Genomic DNA, 17,657 nt, shown 5'->3' with positions numbered 1-17,657 from the left:
CACAGACCAGGTTTTTGGGTCATGCTACTTTTGAGTGAACGGATAATCATTAGCAAGTAAGGTCATGTAAACACCATAAACTGTTATAAATGGGTTTAAGAAAAACCTGGCGTCGAGGCATGTCCTTTTATTTATTGAGCCTCATTATGAAACATGAGTAGAACGGATTTGTGAAAATTGATTGTAAATAGACGTAATTGGATTTAATGACAATTTAATTGTCTATATAGAAATTTGTTCAGCACGTTTCACGAATGAGGCTTAATGTGGGCATAATGGTTTTGGCATCAAGACAAACTATTTTTTATCTTCACGTTAACAATTTTCTTGCGTTTTTGCTTCACGGATTTGGATGTAAACCGTTAAAATGCATTTATTTTTTTTATAAATGAAGTATTATTTATAAATTAAACAGTAAATTAAATTAAATCCATGCAATAAATTAAAATAAACAATGTGAAATAAATCCTTTTATTTCATATTTAATTTATAAATAATACTTATTAAATTCATTTTGTATTAAAAACCTAATTCTAAAAAAATACAAATTAATACAATATTTATAAAATAGGCCTACATGCAAAATGATATTTTATAAATATGAAATAACTAAATTTTTCGTATTTGATTTATAAATAATATTCATAATAAACCTATTTTTTATTAATTAAAAAAGCTAAACCCCAAAAAAATATTTTATAAATTATTTGTGAATTAAAATAAAAACACATGTAATAGCCTACATTTTATTTTTATATATTTTATAAAATATAATAACATTTTATTTCATATTTAATTTATAATATTTATAATACTTGTGCATTAAAAACCTATTAACAAACTAAATACAAATTGAAACAATATTTATAAATTAAATAAAAATGCTTGCAAAATGATATTTTTATGAATATGATTTTTTTTTTAAATCATTTAATTTATAAATAATATCCATAGTATTTTTTCATTAATTCAAAAAACAAAGCTATAATATTACTTATAAAATTAAACATGCATTAAAATATTTATTTAACATTTTTTAACATCTCATGTTGTTCCAAACCTGTATGAATTTCTGTTGGTAACCACACAGTTGATGGTAGCCATTGACTTCTATATGGAAGTTAATGGATGCCGTCAACTGTCTGGTTACCAACATTCTTTAAAATACCTTATGTGTTCAACAGAAGAAAGAAACTCATACAGGTTTGGAACAAGAATAAATAACAAAATATTCATTTTTAGGTGAACTATCCCTTTAAATGTCCTTAGAAGTTTGACATTTGCTGGTTGTAAACAGAAATACAATGAGTTGAGGGTCATCTGTCAGCGCCTGTCTCTCGGTTTCTGAGTGGCGTTGAGAGGAGGGCGGTTCCATGGTTATGAACCCTCACCCTGCTCTCAGAGTAAGGGTCACTCGACTGCTCTCTACTACATCACGAACGGCCTCAGAAAAAGGAGAAAATACCTTCAGTGAGACACTTCCTATTGATTTACCTATTGATTGGCTGCTGGGGGTTAAAGGCACGATGGCTATTGATTCCCAAGAGTTGCAGCAAAACACAGTTTGTCCATGTGAACCGTGTCATTGCTAAGGTGCTTTTAATGTACCTAACCTCAGAAAGAGATACTGGGCTTTTAAAAGCAAACACACCTATAGACTTTATGTAGCCCCGTCCCTTTTCAGAGCTGCGCTCATTGTTTGTATTTCCAAAGCATGAAGGGAAGATCTTATGACATCCACTTCAAACATTACAATGCCCATGATAACTTTCGTTAGCTGTACAATAAGTAAATCCAATTCACTAATTCTTCGACAGAGATGGCATAGAAGAATACAGAGCTACTGAGGTTAAGTTAGCTAAGTTTTTAATTTGCACATATTCTAAAGACTGCGTGCTTGTTTCTCTGGCGCAAAAGGTCTATAGGAACAACAAATGGCCACTGTGATCTCTCTAATGTCTAACTCTTTCTCTAGAAGAACAATCTCAACTAGGGATGCACAATATATCGGCCACAATATTGGTATCGGCAGATATATGTTCACTTGTAATATTTTCGTAATCGGCCCGATAAGAAAATCTGCCATATTAAAGTCCAATAAATAGTGAATTATTTCCTACAGCTGAGACGCCTCAAATGCACAATGTTCACCATGATGGTTTTGAATTGCTTGAAATATGACTGAAAACACTTCAATAAAGAAAGATACAGTTAAGTGCAACGCAAGTCTGTCATATAGATTACATAAAATCCTATTAAGAACGTTATAATAGTGTGCTTGGGACATGGATTTCAATGGTGAGACTTTTGTTTTTGTAATCAAGCACTCAAAAGTTAAATAAAAATTCAGATTCAGATTTATCGGCCAACATATCGGTTATAGGCTTTCAAATATAAAGAATTATCGGTTATCGATATCGACCAAAATTTTCATATCGGTGCATTCCTAATCTCAACAATGTCTCAAACTGTGCTCAGATTTGCCATAATAATAATAATAATAATAATAATAATAATAATATATTATATTATATTATATTATATTATATTATATTATATATATATATATATATATATATATATATATATATATACATTTTCGTAATATACAGTTGAGGGAATGATGCATTAAATGGACGGAAATATGTGCTTCATAATATCCTGAAGACTAGGCTATTAATCCATTAATGGGTGCCATTAGGATGTATGGGTGGTCCTTATGTAAATACTCTTTGTGTAAAATAACTTGTTTTTTACACTTCATGCATGGCCGAGACATCTTTTGACAGTTTTCGTGAGATTTATAAAATGTACGGTATTCAGTGATCAAGCTTCCAGGCTTGTGAACACAAGTAGACACAAACACACATAATGACTGTCATCAAGATCCGTGCGTGCGTTCGTTTGACCAACACACAGAACATCAAAATGATGCACTCATTCAACCCGCATGCCCACATATAAGCCTGTCAGCAGAAAGCCATTTATTCTGAGTAACTATATTGAAAAGAAACTGACAGACACGGTGTGCGAGAAGCCGTGAAGTATAATTAGCCTACACAATCACCCTCGTTCTCTTTTCCTGTCACCTCTGGTTTCTCTCCTGAACCCTGTTGTATCCACTCTGAGTGAGCAATTCTTTGCTTGTGGATGTCTTTACACGCCTGTCTCTGAAAAGCTATATTTTCTTTCAGTTTATTTGGGTTGTAAACAGCATATTTTCAAAAGTCTTACTCAGTGACTTGCGGGAGTTGCGTTAGCTGTTAAAGGGATAGTTCACCCAAAAATGTAAATTTACGTGTACTCACCCTCGAATTGTTCCAAACTTGTGAGTTCTGTTGAACACAAAAGAAGATATTTTGAAGAATGTTGGTAACCAGACAATTGATGTACCAGCTGAATATAGCCTAATAAAAGCTCTCACACACTCTTATTTGTCCTGTGGTCGGACACAGGGAGGTCTATAATGGAACCGCAAGAAGTTCACAACATAACTTGAGGTGAGTATGAGTTTTCTGTTGAACACGAAAGATATTTTGAAGAATGTTGGTAACCAGACAGTCACTGATAACCATTGACTTCCAAACGTCCAATGGAAGTCAATGGTTATCAGTGACTGTCTGGTTACCAACATTCTTCAAAATATCTTTCGTGTTCAACAGAAAACTCATACTCACCTCAAGTTATGTCGTGAACTTCTTGCGGTTCCATTATAGACCTCCCTGTGTCCGACCACAGGACAAATAAGAGTGTGTGAGAGCTTTTATTATATTCAGCTGCTTTTATGGCCACACAGATCAGGTGAGCAGACGGCAGAAAATGAGATTGCGGATCCTCTTCTCTGGCTGGTTGAATGTCCACAGGTAGATATTAAGACTTATGGGGCAGAAAGAAAATTTTCCAAATTTGTGTAGTAAAACAAGTAGGCCGTTAATGGCTATACTGTATAGCCTACAGGTACACTTAGTTTGAGGGATAAAGTTCATTTGAACTTTCATTCAAAGACAAAAGCATGTTTATCCTCAGAATGGCGTAGTTATGCCACCTACCTACTTTTACATTAACTACTGAATTTCCTATATGTATTAATATTGTGTTACAAAATTAGTAGTAATTGTAATCAAATTATGCAGCTGAACATTTAATTTGCGATTTGTTCTCACAGACATTGGCTGGTTGTCTTAAAGGGCCAGTACCCCCTGTCTGTCAAAGCCCTGTCTTAAAGAGGCAGTGCATGATTATGCCAAACTGTCGTTTCACGTAGAGCACTTTCTCCAAACACACACACACACACACACACACACACACACACACATTTGTGTCATAAAATAAATAATTCATAGTCTTTATAAAGGAAAATAATTTGTATTTAACAAATACTGTAAAATGTATTTCAAAACATATTTTAGTGGATATCCATTTACCTTAAGTGCTTCATGTATATCATACAGTACAAATATATTACAGTAATCAAAATGTGTACAGTGCAAATATACGAATACAACTGATCATAGAAAAGATTACCCTGTTTTGAAATAATCTGATTATATATAGTACATGGTTTAAAAACAAACAAATTCATAACCAAAATGTGCAGCAAGAAGTTACACTTTCAATTTACAATTTCAATAACAATAATGGCTCAGTTAAATATTGAGGTCTGAACGTTTCCTCATTTGAACACCATGCACTTTTGGCTTTTATTGGTTCCTCAGCCCTTACAAACTTCATGCATTAAAATTCTCACTTTATACATGATTATTATATCATTGGAAACCACGTTGATTCCATGACAAGGCGTTTTTGAGGGCTACAGGGCACCAACTTGTCGTAGGGTACAGAAGACAGTGGACTGTCCTGAACCTGAAAAACAGATTGAAACAGAACAACATTAGCTAAAAACATCTTAAATGCATCATTAACAATGTCTATGACACATTTTTAAATGTCATCATAGAATAATAAATGATAAAAGCAAAGGATTAGTTGAAGATCAAACTTTACTGGGCCTCAAAAACAAGTATCCGTTATCTCTTGAGGAAAACATAAAATCTTTTAGCCTGTGAAGAGTTTGGTGATACATACAGACAAATATATTCAGATTAAGCTGATTAATATGTACGAGGAAGTGCTTTTAAACTGCCCGTAAGAGATGTCTGCTCACGAAGTGTGTAAGAACGGATTTATAGCGATAACAGAAAATGCCTGGATGTTTAATGAAAAAAAGATGTGTGGGAAGATACCAAACTCACTGAATACAGATAAACATACAAATATTAGCATGAAATTAGATTTCAGGAACTTTAGTGGAATATGCTTTTGCATCATACTGGCTATATCTAACTTTAACATTACTTTGTCTGGTAATTTGTGTTGAATGAACAAAAGAAAGAGGAGTTAGTGCCCGTATTCGTTATCTTTTAGTCATAAATAGCAAATCTATATCCCCAGGGCCTGCGTGTAGGTGTACGTGTTAAGGTGTGTGCATGACTAACCTGGACGGATCTTCGTCTTTGGTAAAAACTCCTTTTAGTTCAACACTATTCATTTTATTCTCAAACCATCCATAGCTTAGAGTCACCTTCAGTGTTAGAGGAAGAGAAACAGGAAGAACAGAAAATATGTTGTTAGAATTGCATGACTAGTAAGATTCTTTTTTTTAATAACCATTTCATTTCAGCCCAAAAATCTGTTATCTGTTTTGGCAGATAAAATAATATTAGCATCCAGTTCTTTGAGGTGAAATATTAGCATTCAGTTCTTTGATATAAAATTAGCATACATAGGTTAAATATTAGCATCCAGTTGTAAAATTAGCATCCAGACCTTTGAGGTAAAATATTAGCATCCAGTTGTAAAATAAGCATTCAGTTCATTGAGGTAAAATATCAGCATCCAGATCTTTGAGGTAAAATATTAGAATCCAGTTGTAAAATAAGCATTCAGTTCTTCGATATAAAATTAGCATACATAGGTTAAATATTAGCATCCAGTTGTAAAATTAGCATCCAGATCTTTGAGGTAAAATATTAGCATCCAGTTGTAAAATAAGCATTCAGTTCTTTGAGGTAAAATATCAGCATTCAGTTCTTTGAGGTAAAATATTAGCATTTAGTTCTTTGATATAAAATTAGTATCCAGATCTTTGAGGAAAAATTAGCAATCAGATCTTTGAGGTACAATATTAGCATCCAATTGTAAAAATAGCATCCAGATCTTTGAGGTAAAATTTTAGCATCCAGTTCTTTGAACTAAAATATTAGAATCCAGTTCTTTGAGGTAAATATATATAAAGTGCTAAACTTGCTATATTCTACTTTGTTATGAATGCTTGCATGAGTGATTGTTAGTTATTTGCTAGGTGGTTGTAGTAGATCGTTTCTAGTGCATTGATAGGTGGTTGCTAGGGTATTCTAAGTGGTTGCTAGGGTATCTTAGGTGGATGCTAGGTGTTATCTTACTAGCCTAGCTTATTAAGTCAAAAGATAGAAAATCCTAATTTTCATTGCTTCTCAACTGAAATGAATGAACCATCATTCATTTCTGTAACAATACAATAACACTACTTTAATACCTCAATATAAGCAATACTAATAGCCACCATTAAAAAAAATCTCACTTGTTTGGGAATATCACTGGGGGAAATTAGAAGTAGGTTTTCCAGATGAGAGTGAAACATGTTGCTATGGACCATTGAGATGCCCAGTCGCCTTTCAACTATGAAGCCCACCGTACAGTCATCAGGTAACATGATTACTGCGGAGGTCTGCTCGAACCTGGGACCACTGCAAATAAAGACAAAGGATAATATATATACTATACAGCTCATAAGAGTAAGGTTGGTGAGATTTGTAAAATTATTTCTTATAGGAAGGTACAGGCACTAAAATGTGCATGAAATGGTTTCATAATCAAAGCCAAACACACACATGCTGAATCAGCGCCTCACCTTGCCCAGGGTGCCATCTTCTCTGCCAGCTTCCTGCTCAGACAGAAACCGGCCCCTCCTGTGGCAAACCAGAAGCGGACGTCCCTCTGAAACGGAACAGAGGAAAAAGTCAACCAGTCAGTTTCAACATTAGCCTCATGCAGTTGGTTACAAATATATAATTTATATGAAGAATTAATGACACAGTTCATTACAATTTAAGAATCAAGCCCTAAAATATTGATGAGCAGGGTGATTTATGGTCGTTCTGAAGCTCTAGTGATGCAAACGGTCACTGTGCGATAGTACAGCAGTACATGTGGAGACTCGTGAGTAAAAGCCTCACCTAAAGCAGGCATTTAAGCAAGAGATGGAAGAGATGAACCAGATTAAAGCAACTTGCAAATGAATCTCAGTTTCCTTAACAAATATTGTGCAAGTGTGCAGAAATGTTCATCACTTGTACATATATATATATATATATATATATATATATATATATATATATATAATATTAATATATTAGCCTATATTGCGTGAAATATTCATTGATTTGCTCATAAAGATGATCACTTGTTTAGATTCTGAATGATTTAGTTTTTTTTTAACAAATCTGTTTAATGAATAATTCATTGAGTAAATCACTCATAAACAGTGGCTTCATCCAAAATTGCATACTTCCCTACTATATAGTAGGCGAAAAACAGTATGTGACAAAAGAAGAATGTCTGAATTCACAGTAAAAAAGTACTCGGGTGACCTACTACTTCCGGTGAGATTCTGAAGTGTGCATACAATGGACACTTTACTATCCCATGAGGCCACAGGAGAGGATTTATGAATGACAGTGAAGCGACACAACTGATGCTGTTAGGTCACATGATAATGACAACATGGCGAATGTACTACGTCCAGATTACATTCATACTACACACATTCATACTATATAGAACACACTTTTTTAAGTGGTCGTGAAGCAATTACTTAGGCTATTCAAAATAAGTACCTACTAAAGAGAGTATGCCATTTTGGACGCAGCCAATTCCTCATTTTGTTCCTGAATGAATTACCGATTTTGAACGAATTGCTTAAGTTAATGATTCAATGACTTACTCATGAAGACAACCGTTTAAATAATACCTGAATGAGTCTGTGCTTTTAAATGAATCGCATGAGTAAATGATTCATTGACTCACTCATAAAGACAGTTATTTGCTGCCACCTACTGGTGTAAATATGTAAAATACAGAAAGAGTCAAATTCCCACCACTAATAGGCCAACACAAACTGAGCACAAACACAGACACGTGGATTGATACGAACATCTAAGAAGTGACGCTCAGCCAACACGAAAACAACTGTTGCATAATTTTCCCCTTCTTTTCATTCAAGTTTTTTTGGTACAAAAATCCTATTTGCTATAACGACAAGAAGCAATCTAAAATCTTTACATTAATTCAGATGGTTCACCAATTATGTGACCAAATCCCTTATAAAGCAACTAAAATTGCAATGTATCAGCCCTTCAAACCATGAATTTATCTTTCTCTGTAAGCTCTCAATGCATATCTGCTCTTCATTTCTTGGCTTTCCAGATAACCATAGCCGGTTTGTTTTTACATGGGGTTCTGTGGAGCATCATAAGCAACAGGGGCATAAATCTGCCTGTATCTATCTACTCATCCCCCCATCCATTTATCTCTCCATTCAATCCTCCGTGTGGCCATTACCCTCAAGGTTCTCTACAGTCCTTTTCTGTCTTCTCATCCTTTCGACCGTATTCCTCCCCTGTAGGGAGTTGTGGCCTGTCCAGCCAGACGTATAAATGTGGACATAAACAACACAGGGGACACACAGAGAGGCAGATGGGACGGCCCAGGTTTTTGACCAGAACGAAAGAGCAGTTTAGATGCAATGGAGCTTTGTCCAACTGGGTGTTATATAGAGAAAGAAGTTGAGGAACAAAGTAAAGGAAGCAGGCAAAATGGATTTGTAGACAGTAACAACACAATGAAAAAGAATGTATAAAATACATGTGTTGTTATATGGGTATAACCAATATGTAGTTATGGTGGGTATAATTATTTGTTTTCTTTTTGTCTTTCATCATTAGTGTCCGGCCGGGGTGGTAGAAATGAAAAGACAGGTCTCATTTTTATTACCCCCCCAGTTGCCTATGTGGCCAAAGAAGATATCAGTAGAGCAGAGAGAGAGAGAGAGAGAGAGAGAGGGAGAGAGAAAGAGAGAGAGAGAGGGATTATGAAATCTGAACTGAATGGCTTGTCTGTTCCTGTAGACCTCTCACACACACACACACACACACACACAATGGGTTTTCATGATTTATGAGGACACTCCATAGACATAATGATTTTTATACTCTACAAACTGTATATTCTATCCTCTAACCTTTTATCCCTATTTTTATAGGGATAAAAATAGGTCCCTACAAGGAAAAGGAGTTCGGATATTGTCATTTTTGTGGGGACATTTTGTCCCCATAACGTAGGGTTTACCAGGACCACACACATTCACACACACACACACACACACACACACACACACAGAGAGAGAGAGAGAGAGAGAGAGAGAAGAAGCAGGTCCAAAGACAGCTTGACTACAAACACACACACACTCAAAATGATTGGCATTAAACATTGTACATGATTGGATCAACTCCCCTGACAGTATTTTTTTTCCAGCTGTACAGTAAAAGAACCGACAGAATTGTCCAGATAAATAAGCAATAAAGCTCTGATCACTGATTGATCCCTGAAGGGAAAAAAACTACATTTTTGTAAAGGCTGATCAATGAAAAATAAAAATGATTATTATCGATAATTGTTCAGAACAGTGAATTCAGTTTAAAAAAACAAAAAACAATGAGATACTGACCGTCTTATTCCCTTCCAGCAGCTCCTGTGCTCTCATTGGTCGATCCAGGCTTGGCTTGCCCACATAGATATCGCTTTCTCCTGGGAAGGTCGTCAGGAGAGAAAGAAGGGCTCCAGGGTTCAGGTAATTATCGTCATCAACATGACAAAACCACCTATGGCAAATCACAAGTGCTTTAAAAGTTGTATCAAACTTGTAATGTACACTGGATGGATGGATGGATGGATGGATGGATCAGGAACTTTCGGGGGTGGGACTTGGGTGCTGAACATGCTGATTGGTTGAGTTCATGCAGCATTTTGATTGGTTGACTCCACGCAGCATTTTATTTCAACCACTATTTAAAGTCTGTTGCGGTGCGTGCAGTAAGAGTTGTTTGCTATTCGAATCAAAAATGGCTTTTTGATTGAATATAGCCAAAAGATTACTGCAACACTCTACACACTCCTGTACAGTAGGTGGCGGTATGCAACAAATGAACGATGCAATCTGCCAAGAAACTAAAAGAAAAGGAAGAAGAAGAATCAAAAATGGAGTTTAAAAAATACGACTGATGGACCGACAACAAGGTTCTGGCTTTATTAAGCTTATATGCGGAGGACGAAATCCAGCGGGAACTGGAAAGTCGCGCGCAGTCCTACGTCAACGGACTAATTTGCTTAATCTTCACAGTACTTTAGACAGCAATGGAAACGCAGACAGCAACAGGTCTGGGGGGGAAAGTTCCTGGGACAAATTGAAATGCGGCTATAGATACATTGATATGAATCGTAACATGAGGTCATATTACGTTATCGTCCAACTCACTTTTTGTCAGAGGCCATGAAGTGGTGATACTCGGCAGCCATCTTGCAGGATAAAGCTTGATGACTGTGCTCCGGCGAGCAGTCAGTGACGACAACATTAAATCCTGTGAGCACAGAAACACACAACGAGTGAAGGACAAAGATTCAGAAGTTCACACCAATCCTGCAGAAGAAAGATGATCTACCTTCAGAGGAAATGTCTTCATCTGGACTGTCTGTGAAGATGTACGTCTGTAAAAGTAAAGAATAAACACAAATTCATGAGGGAAACCAGATTAATTCTGAAATGGTGCAGTGAGAGCCTGGTGGTCTTTTGAGGACAAGTATCACCCAAACTCCCATCATGCACCACTGCGAGAACAGCTGGTGCACCAGGAGGCCTCAGAGCATCTGTGTTCCCGGTTTTTTCTTTACAGAGAATTTTGGTTTGTTATTACCAGTGTTTTCTCAAGGTGGGACGACACTGTTGCGAAGCGTTTGTGTTTTTGTGTGAGAGTTGAGAGCTGAGATAGTTAGTAAATAATTCCAAAATATGAGGTACAGTTGATCCGTTGTTTTTGATAGTTTGATGAACATTAAATAAACAGAAAAATTGTAAGGAATGTTACATAATGTATCACTAAAATAAATATTAAATTTTTATTATTTTTAATTCATTATTATTTATTCTTTTTTTTTTTTTTACTATTAATTCTATATTTTATTAAGTAAATATTAGTATAAGTTTATATAGTAAATATACATTTACAAACTTTTGTTACATCCAATTAATCGCAATTAATCGATGTGACAGCACTAATATATAATATTAGTATTGAACCTTTCCAGTGTCATTTGTAACCACAGATCCGAAATGATTTTAAAAAAAAGAAGTCTCTCAACCAAGTGAGAGGAGCAGATTTGGGAGCCATTTCCTGCTAGACCAAGACACATCCTATTTGTGGCCATATATACCTCTACGCTTCCGTTTTGACTCACACACACACACACAATCTATCCCATGATGATGCAGTGCAGGTGTCACTCTTGAAGTTTAGCTTCATTACGACGTCTAGGCGCTCCAGACGGCTCAGGTCGTAAGTCTACATGCCTCTCCCTCCGTGGTCCTTGAGTACAGGCAGAATAATCGAACGCGCAGATCAATGCCACAACCATCAAAGCCAATGGGCCAGAGCGAGTGGAAACGGCCCACTCACACCCCGAGCTCCTTCATAAATCATAAGGGTGGATCTTTAGCTCTCATATCAGACGGCTGATGACAGCGGCTCATAAAGCACCGTCTGGAGATACACAAAGAGTGAAACGGCAGCACAACTGCCCATTAGTGGCATAATGAAGTGAAACCGGTGGAGGAGGCGCGTACATTTTGTCTTCCCAACTTGAGAGGGAAAGAAATAGGCACAGATGGAGCCCAGCTTTGGATGTAATGGGTGGAGCTAGAAGGTCCAAGCACACCATAACTCTATCCCTCCACCCATTAGATCCACAGACTGGATGCCATTTGGCTCTTCAGTGAGCTCCACCTGCAAATTTAGGAAAGAAAGGCCTCATAATGTGATGGATGATAAAAACGGATGCACTTATAGGAAGCCGGTTGCATCCAAAACGTTTTTGCTTATAATATCAAAGCCTCGTGTATATATATATATATATATATATATATATATATATATATATATATATATATATATATATATATATATATATATATATATATATATGTCACTGAAACGAATAGGGAAAAAAAAAAAACATTAGTCTGTAAAAGTGCTCAATAACAAAATCTAACAATGCGGTGGGCGGGGCCTTTGAAAAAAACGCCTTTGCTCGGATGTGTTGGATGTCCGGCGTTTAAAAAAAAAAAAAAAAATTCCTGGCATTTGTTAAAAGTGCCAGAGTTGTTGTTTTACATTTCGTTCCTGTTTCCTCAGCTTAAGACTTCCTCTGTCAGATAGACTTCCGTTTTGTCATTGTTTCGAAACGTAGTCTGCGGCTGTCGCTTCCTCTTATTGGCACGGAGGCAAGGGGCACACAAACATACGCACACACACAAACAACATCCTGTGCTTAAAAACCCGCTGTTGGAACTCAAAAATTGAACAAAGCCCAAATCGTAAGCATCAAACATTGGGACAGAACTTAGTCGCCTGGAAAAAGCCCAGCTAACAGGGAATGTTCTCAGAACTTTAGCTGATGTTATGGCAAGGTTCTCTCAAAGTTATGAACAAACGTTCTTCCAGGGACATTAGTAAGACATTCATTCTGGTCTTTAATTATGTTCTCAAAAACATTTTATACATCGTTCATGGAACGTTTTTTACCTGAAACGTTTGATTGGATGTTTGCGTAACGTTTTTTAAATGTTTCAACTTCAAAAGTAACGTTTCCATTATGTTTGCAAATTGATCAAATGGAACGTTCCTTTAACATTCGCATAACACATTTAAAAGAATGTTCAGAAAACATTCAGAAATAACGTTTTTAACTTAATGTTAACATTCTCATGTTACGTTCAAATGTTAAGATTTTTCATAAAATTTATATTTAAAATTAGTCATTGTCTCCTCATAGAGGGTAAGTTTACACGACAACGATGCACTGAAAATGGAAACGATTTTCACATACTGACGACAAAGTTGTCAAAACGATCCCCGTTTTGTGGATCGTTTTGACAACTTTGTCGTCAGTATGTGAAAATCGTTTCCATTTTCAGTGCATCGTTGTCGTGTAAACTTACCCTCTATGAGGAGACAATGACTACATCATTGTAAAAACGCTGTATTAAAAAAACTAAAAACGCTGTATTATTCATGCCAGGCCAGTAGTTGGCGATGTCACTTCGTAAATAAACATTATGCACCTATAAACTGAACATGTAATATGCATGCACATGACATCACTGTTCGCAAGACAGTAACGGTACCGTTTTAATCAACTTTCACTTTGAATCCAATTTTCAAAAGTTTGCATTTTCAGGCCCCCAAAACACAGTTGTCGTGTAAATGAACGGCCAAAACGTATAAAAAGTTAACCATTGTCATACGACAACGTAGTTTTGGGGGTCTGAAAATGGAAACTTTTGAAAACGTGAAAATGAAAACTTTTGAAAATCTGTGTAGGCTATAAACCACAAAAACGTGAATTTGTGAAAACGGTGTCGTCAGGCACATGAGTATTATGGGCACATAGTTTTTCCGTACAAAGTGACATCGCCAACGACTGGCCTGGCATGAATAATACAGCGCTTTTAGCCATTTTCGCGGATCCGTGTGAAGGGGGATCATTTTGACAACTTTGTCGCCTGTATGCGAAAAACGCGAAGGAAAAAAAGTTTCCGTTTTTAGTAGCCTACATCATTGTCGTGTAAACGCCCCAGAGGGAATGGAAAAGCTGAAACTTCAAACTTGAGATGAACACACACTTCCTCCTCAGGCACCATTTTCTCATATTCAAAACAGGACCAATAAAGCAGAAGCAGGGAATTTTTTTGAAATCGTTGCGTTTGAGGGTGAAAAAAACCTCAACCTCAAACCCCTACAGTTTCAGACTCATAGGCTGTCAGACTACTGAACGTTTGAGAGTCATTTCTTCCACACAAACACAAACGAATTAGTATGCCACACAAGAGTAATTTCAGCCCCTAGCATTTCGCTCACTTTCTCTTTGATCGTACAAGTAGCCTATTTGGATCAGCAGCGCCGCTGTTTCGCACGTGTCATCTTATATTTAGAGTGACTGCTGCTCCTTTGAAAGTGTTGCATACTGAGTTGCATGTTGGGAATTCGCTTTGACAAGCCACTTAGAGATAATGCTCGGCAAGTCCAATCACTAACATCTTCCTGAAGTAGAGCTCATGTTGTTAGCGCCTGCCAAACCACTAGTTTGAATGTGTGAATGCATGTGTTAGTACGTCAGTCCGACTTTGTTCTGTTTCTTAATGTCATGTTTCAGCAGGTCACAGTCAAGTCTAATCGTTTACGGTTTAAGTGGATGTCCATTAAAGGGGACGTTTAAGACTTTTTCGATATAAGTTTAAAATAAATCTGTGTCAAATTTAGCTTTTTTGCCAAGCACCAATAATGACCAATAATTATGTTTGACTTTCACAGAAATAATATAAGGAACCAGCGCTTCACTCATAAACATTTTGTCTCATGCAACATGAATTTAAGTGTCAATCAAGTCCAAGGAACAGCAAAGCTAGGTGAAAAATCATATTGTATACCAGCCAGTATATCAAACCAGTATATCCCAAAGCATGAATTTGAATTTAACGTGAGCATGATTTTAATAGTATAACTTTAAAAAAAAGAAAAAAAAAAAAGATGATGAGGTTGTTGACAAATAGTGGGAAAATCTCACAAAACCGGTCATATTTGAAAACATATTTGGGTAATATTTAAATAAGTATATATATATATATATATATATATATATATATAAAATATTTATTTATTTATTTATTTTATCATTATTTTTTGCTTAAATAATCTGCAGCCATTTTTTGGGCCATTACGTTATTTTTATTGTGACATTATTAATCACATATTAATAATATTAATAATCATTTTTAATTTTAGTATTATAAAATAATATTTATTATTTAAAATTAAGTAGCCTAAATCGTATTTTTATTTGAATATAAAAGTTGTATTATTAATCAAATAATCATTTTTATAAATATATATATATATAAATATATATTTATAAACATATATATTTATAAATATATAAATATTATTATTGTAGTTGTTGTTATTGTTATGTGATTAATAATGCCACAATAAACATAATCATTTTTTTATTATAAAAATAGGTTAATACTATATTTAATAGAATGTAAAAGTTGTATTCTTATTTTAAAGTATTAATGATAAGTAATATTTAATTTAATATAAAAGTTGTATTATTAGTCACATAATTACAATTATTAATTGTATTATTATTGTTGCTGCTGATTTTATGATTGTGTGATTAATAATACAACAAATCATTATTATTGTTATTATTATTAGTACTATTATTTAAAAAAAAAATAGGTTAATACTATATTTAGTAGGCTAGAATATAAAAGTTGTATTATTATTTAATATTAGTATTCTGATTTCAGTATTAGTATTGATATTTCAGAATATTATTTATATATGACTGGCCTATATACAATTTATAAATAAATAAAAAAAATCACTGTGCAAAACATTTTAATAAAATTTCCTTTATACAAAACATAATTTTGTACTTTTTGCTTTGGATTTTGTGGTGAAACGCGACCGTGACGTCACGATTCATAGAGCTGCTGTGTTGTAACCGCAGACTTGGTCTGGTCGTTTAGATCTGTCAAATCAGAGATGGTTTCAGTATCTACAAGCCTTAACCCAGAATCCATCAGTAAACCAGTAAAAAAAATATCTTAAACAGGCTTTAATTCCCTGCCACGCCAAATGCTTTGCATTATAAGACTATCAGTGGAAGGCACTGAACTTGGCTTCATTCAAATGGTGTTTCAGTCAGCTGTCTTCATTAGTTTCTCTTTCAAAGGTCACCGCTGTAAGTTCTGCTTCTTGTGACAAAAAAAGAGGACCTAAAAGTCCATCTCTCGTGACAAGGCTACTGCTGAATTAGAGAACACAGAGAGGAAGTGCTCAGTCTATAAACGAGCATAGGGCGGACGAAACAGGAAATGGCTCAGATCACTCTGTTTTAATATAGATGCACCAATGTGTGGGCCAATCTTTGCGGCATGGTGCCAACGTTAATAAAATCGGCTCATTCGAGCTTGTGAAAAATGACTTCAATCACTCTGTTTAGCAGTCAAATAGAAAAAAAAATGTGGGTTGGAAACATTTCTTATAGGTGCCACTTGTGAGACACATATTTTGGCACCATGCAAGTGAGGTTTTGCACCTGTGCTTTTGCACACAACCTCTATCTGATGCCACAGGATGTGCACATGTCTGCCAGACGTCCTGTGACATCAACAGCAGCAGTTTTGTATGAGTTTGTATCATAAATCATGATTTAGACTAATAAAATGATCAATGAACTATCAAAAACATTGACTGGTTGATTAGTATGGAGTTTCTTATATTAAATCCCCTTTATTTTTTGAGTATATAATAGATCAAGGAGCACTCACATGGTCTTTAGTCCTGGAGATCCAGGTCTCCAGAAGAAGAGCGAGGCGGATCTTGTGGAACCGGCCGGTGGTTTTCACTGCAATGAAGATGTCAGTGAGTTTTAAAGATTGTTGTGGCTTTATCTCCCTCCATTTCTGACGTTTCTGATTCTGATTTTCAGGAAAAACATCTCTGTGTTGGTTTACAGCCACGGTCCTCGATAGAGATGCTGTTCTTTCGCGTGCAAAGGGCGCAGTGGGGTTTTGGTCACTCCGGGTGCGCAGCTGCAAATCCAGCAAAACCAGGATGAACAAAGTCAGAGCGAAGATAGGCAGTGCATGTAACAGCCTCCTCAAGATCATCTTATGAATCCTTAATCCACTTTTGGTCACATATTAAAGTAGTTCAAGTATAAGCGGCGGCATTTGGGCGCATTCACCGTGCATGGCGCACAAAAAAAGGTCTGATTTTTAAAAATAGTAATGAAATGAAACAAACAGAGAGTCCATGTGTGGGTTGGAATATGTATTTTAAATTCATTGTTACTCTGTAAAAGTTTACATCTGGTAATTCCGCGCGGATCCTAGCTGATGCCCCATGCGCTCTGGTAAAGCGGAGGATGGATGAACTGTCACTCATTCACTTTCGGGCTTCGCAAACTTTTACGCCCCGCCCACTTTCCGTAGTGACGTTCCGATGGTGACTGATAAGATAAAGTGAATGGCTTCAAGTGTGCAAATAAACCGAATTTCCTGTTGAAAACTTCTTTTTGAAGCCAAACTTATGCTCTCCTCTGCGGCAGTAAAAAAATAAAAATATATATATATAATGTTTCAAGTAGGTGGATTATAGAACATAATAAACACTGGTAGCCTACCAAGTACCAAGAACCGATTTGGAAACAACAAATCA

At 35.7% G+C, this 17,657-nt stretch overlaps 1 protein-coding gene across 1 annotated transcript; it reads right to left on the bottom strand.

Moving 5' to 3' along the window:
* Positions 1–4,345: 4,345 nt before the first annotated feature.
* On the bottom strand, positions 4,346–17,384 carry mfng (MFNG O-fucosylpeptide 3-beta-N-acetylglucosaminyltransferase). The gene is made up of 8 exons (XM_084117467.1): positions 16,766–17,384; positions 10,815–10,860; positions 10,631–10,733; positions 9,824–9,977; positions 6,950–7,035; positions 6,620–6,785; positions 5,496–5,581; positions 4,346–4,863 (listed from the first exon to the last, which is right to left on the bottom strand). Exons 1-8 carry the CDS (start codon positions 17,105–17,107, stop codon positions 4,767–4,769), a joined length of 1,080 nt encoding a protein of 359 aa, XP_083973593.1. The 5' UTR covers positions 17,108–17,384; the 3' UTR covers positions 4,346–4,766.
* Positions 17,385–17,657: the final 273 nt, after the last annotated feature.

Source organism: Abramis brama (genome assembly GCF_963993115.1).
Source record: "Abramis brama genome assembly, chromosome: 6".
Taxonomy (NCBI): Eukaryota; Metazoa; Chordata; class Actinopteri; order Cypriniformes; family Leuciscidae; genus Abramis; species Abramis brama.
Note: the sequence above shows the minus strand (reverse complement) of the source record. Positions and strands in the feature narration are given on the sequence as shown.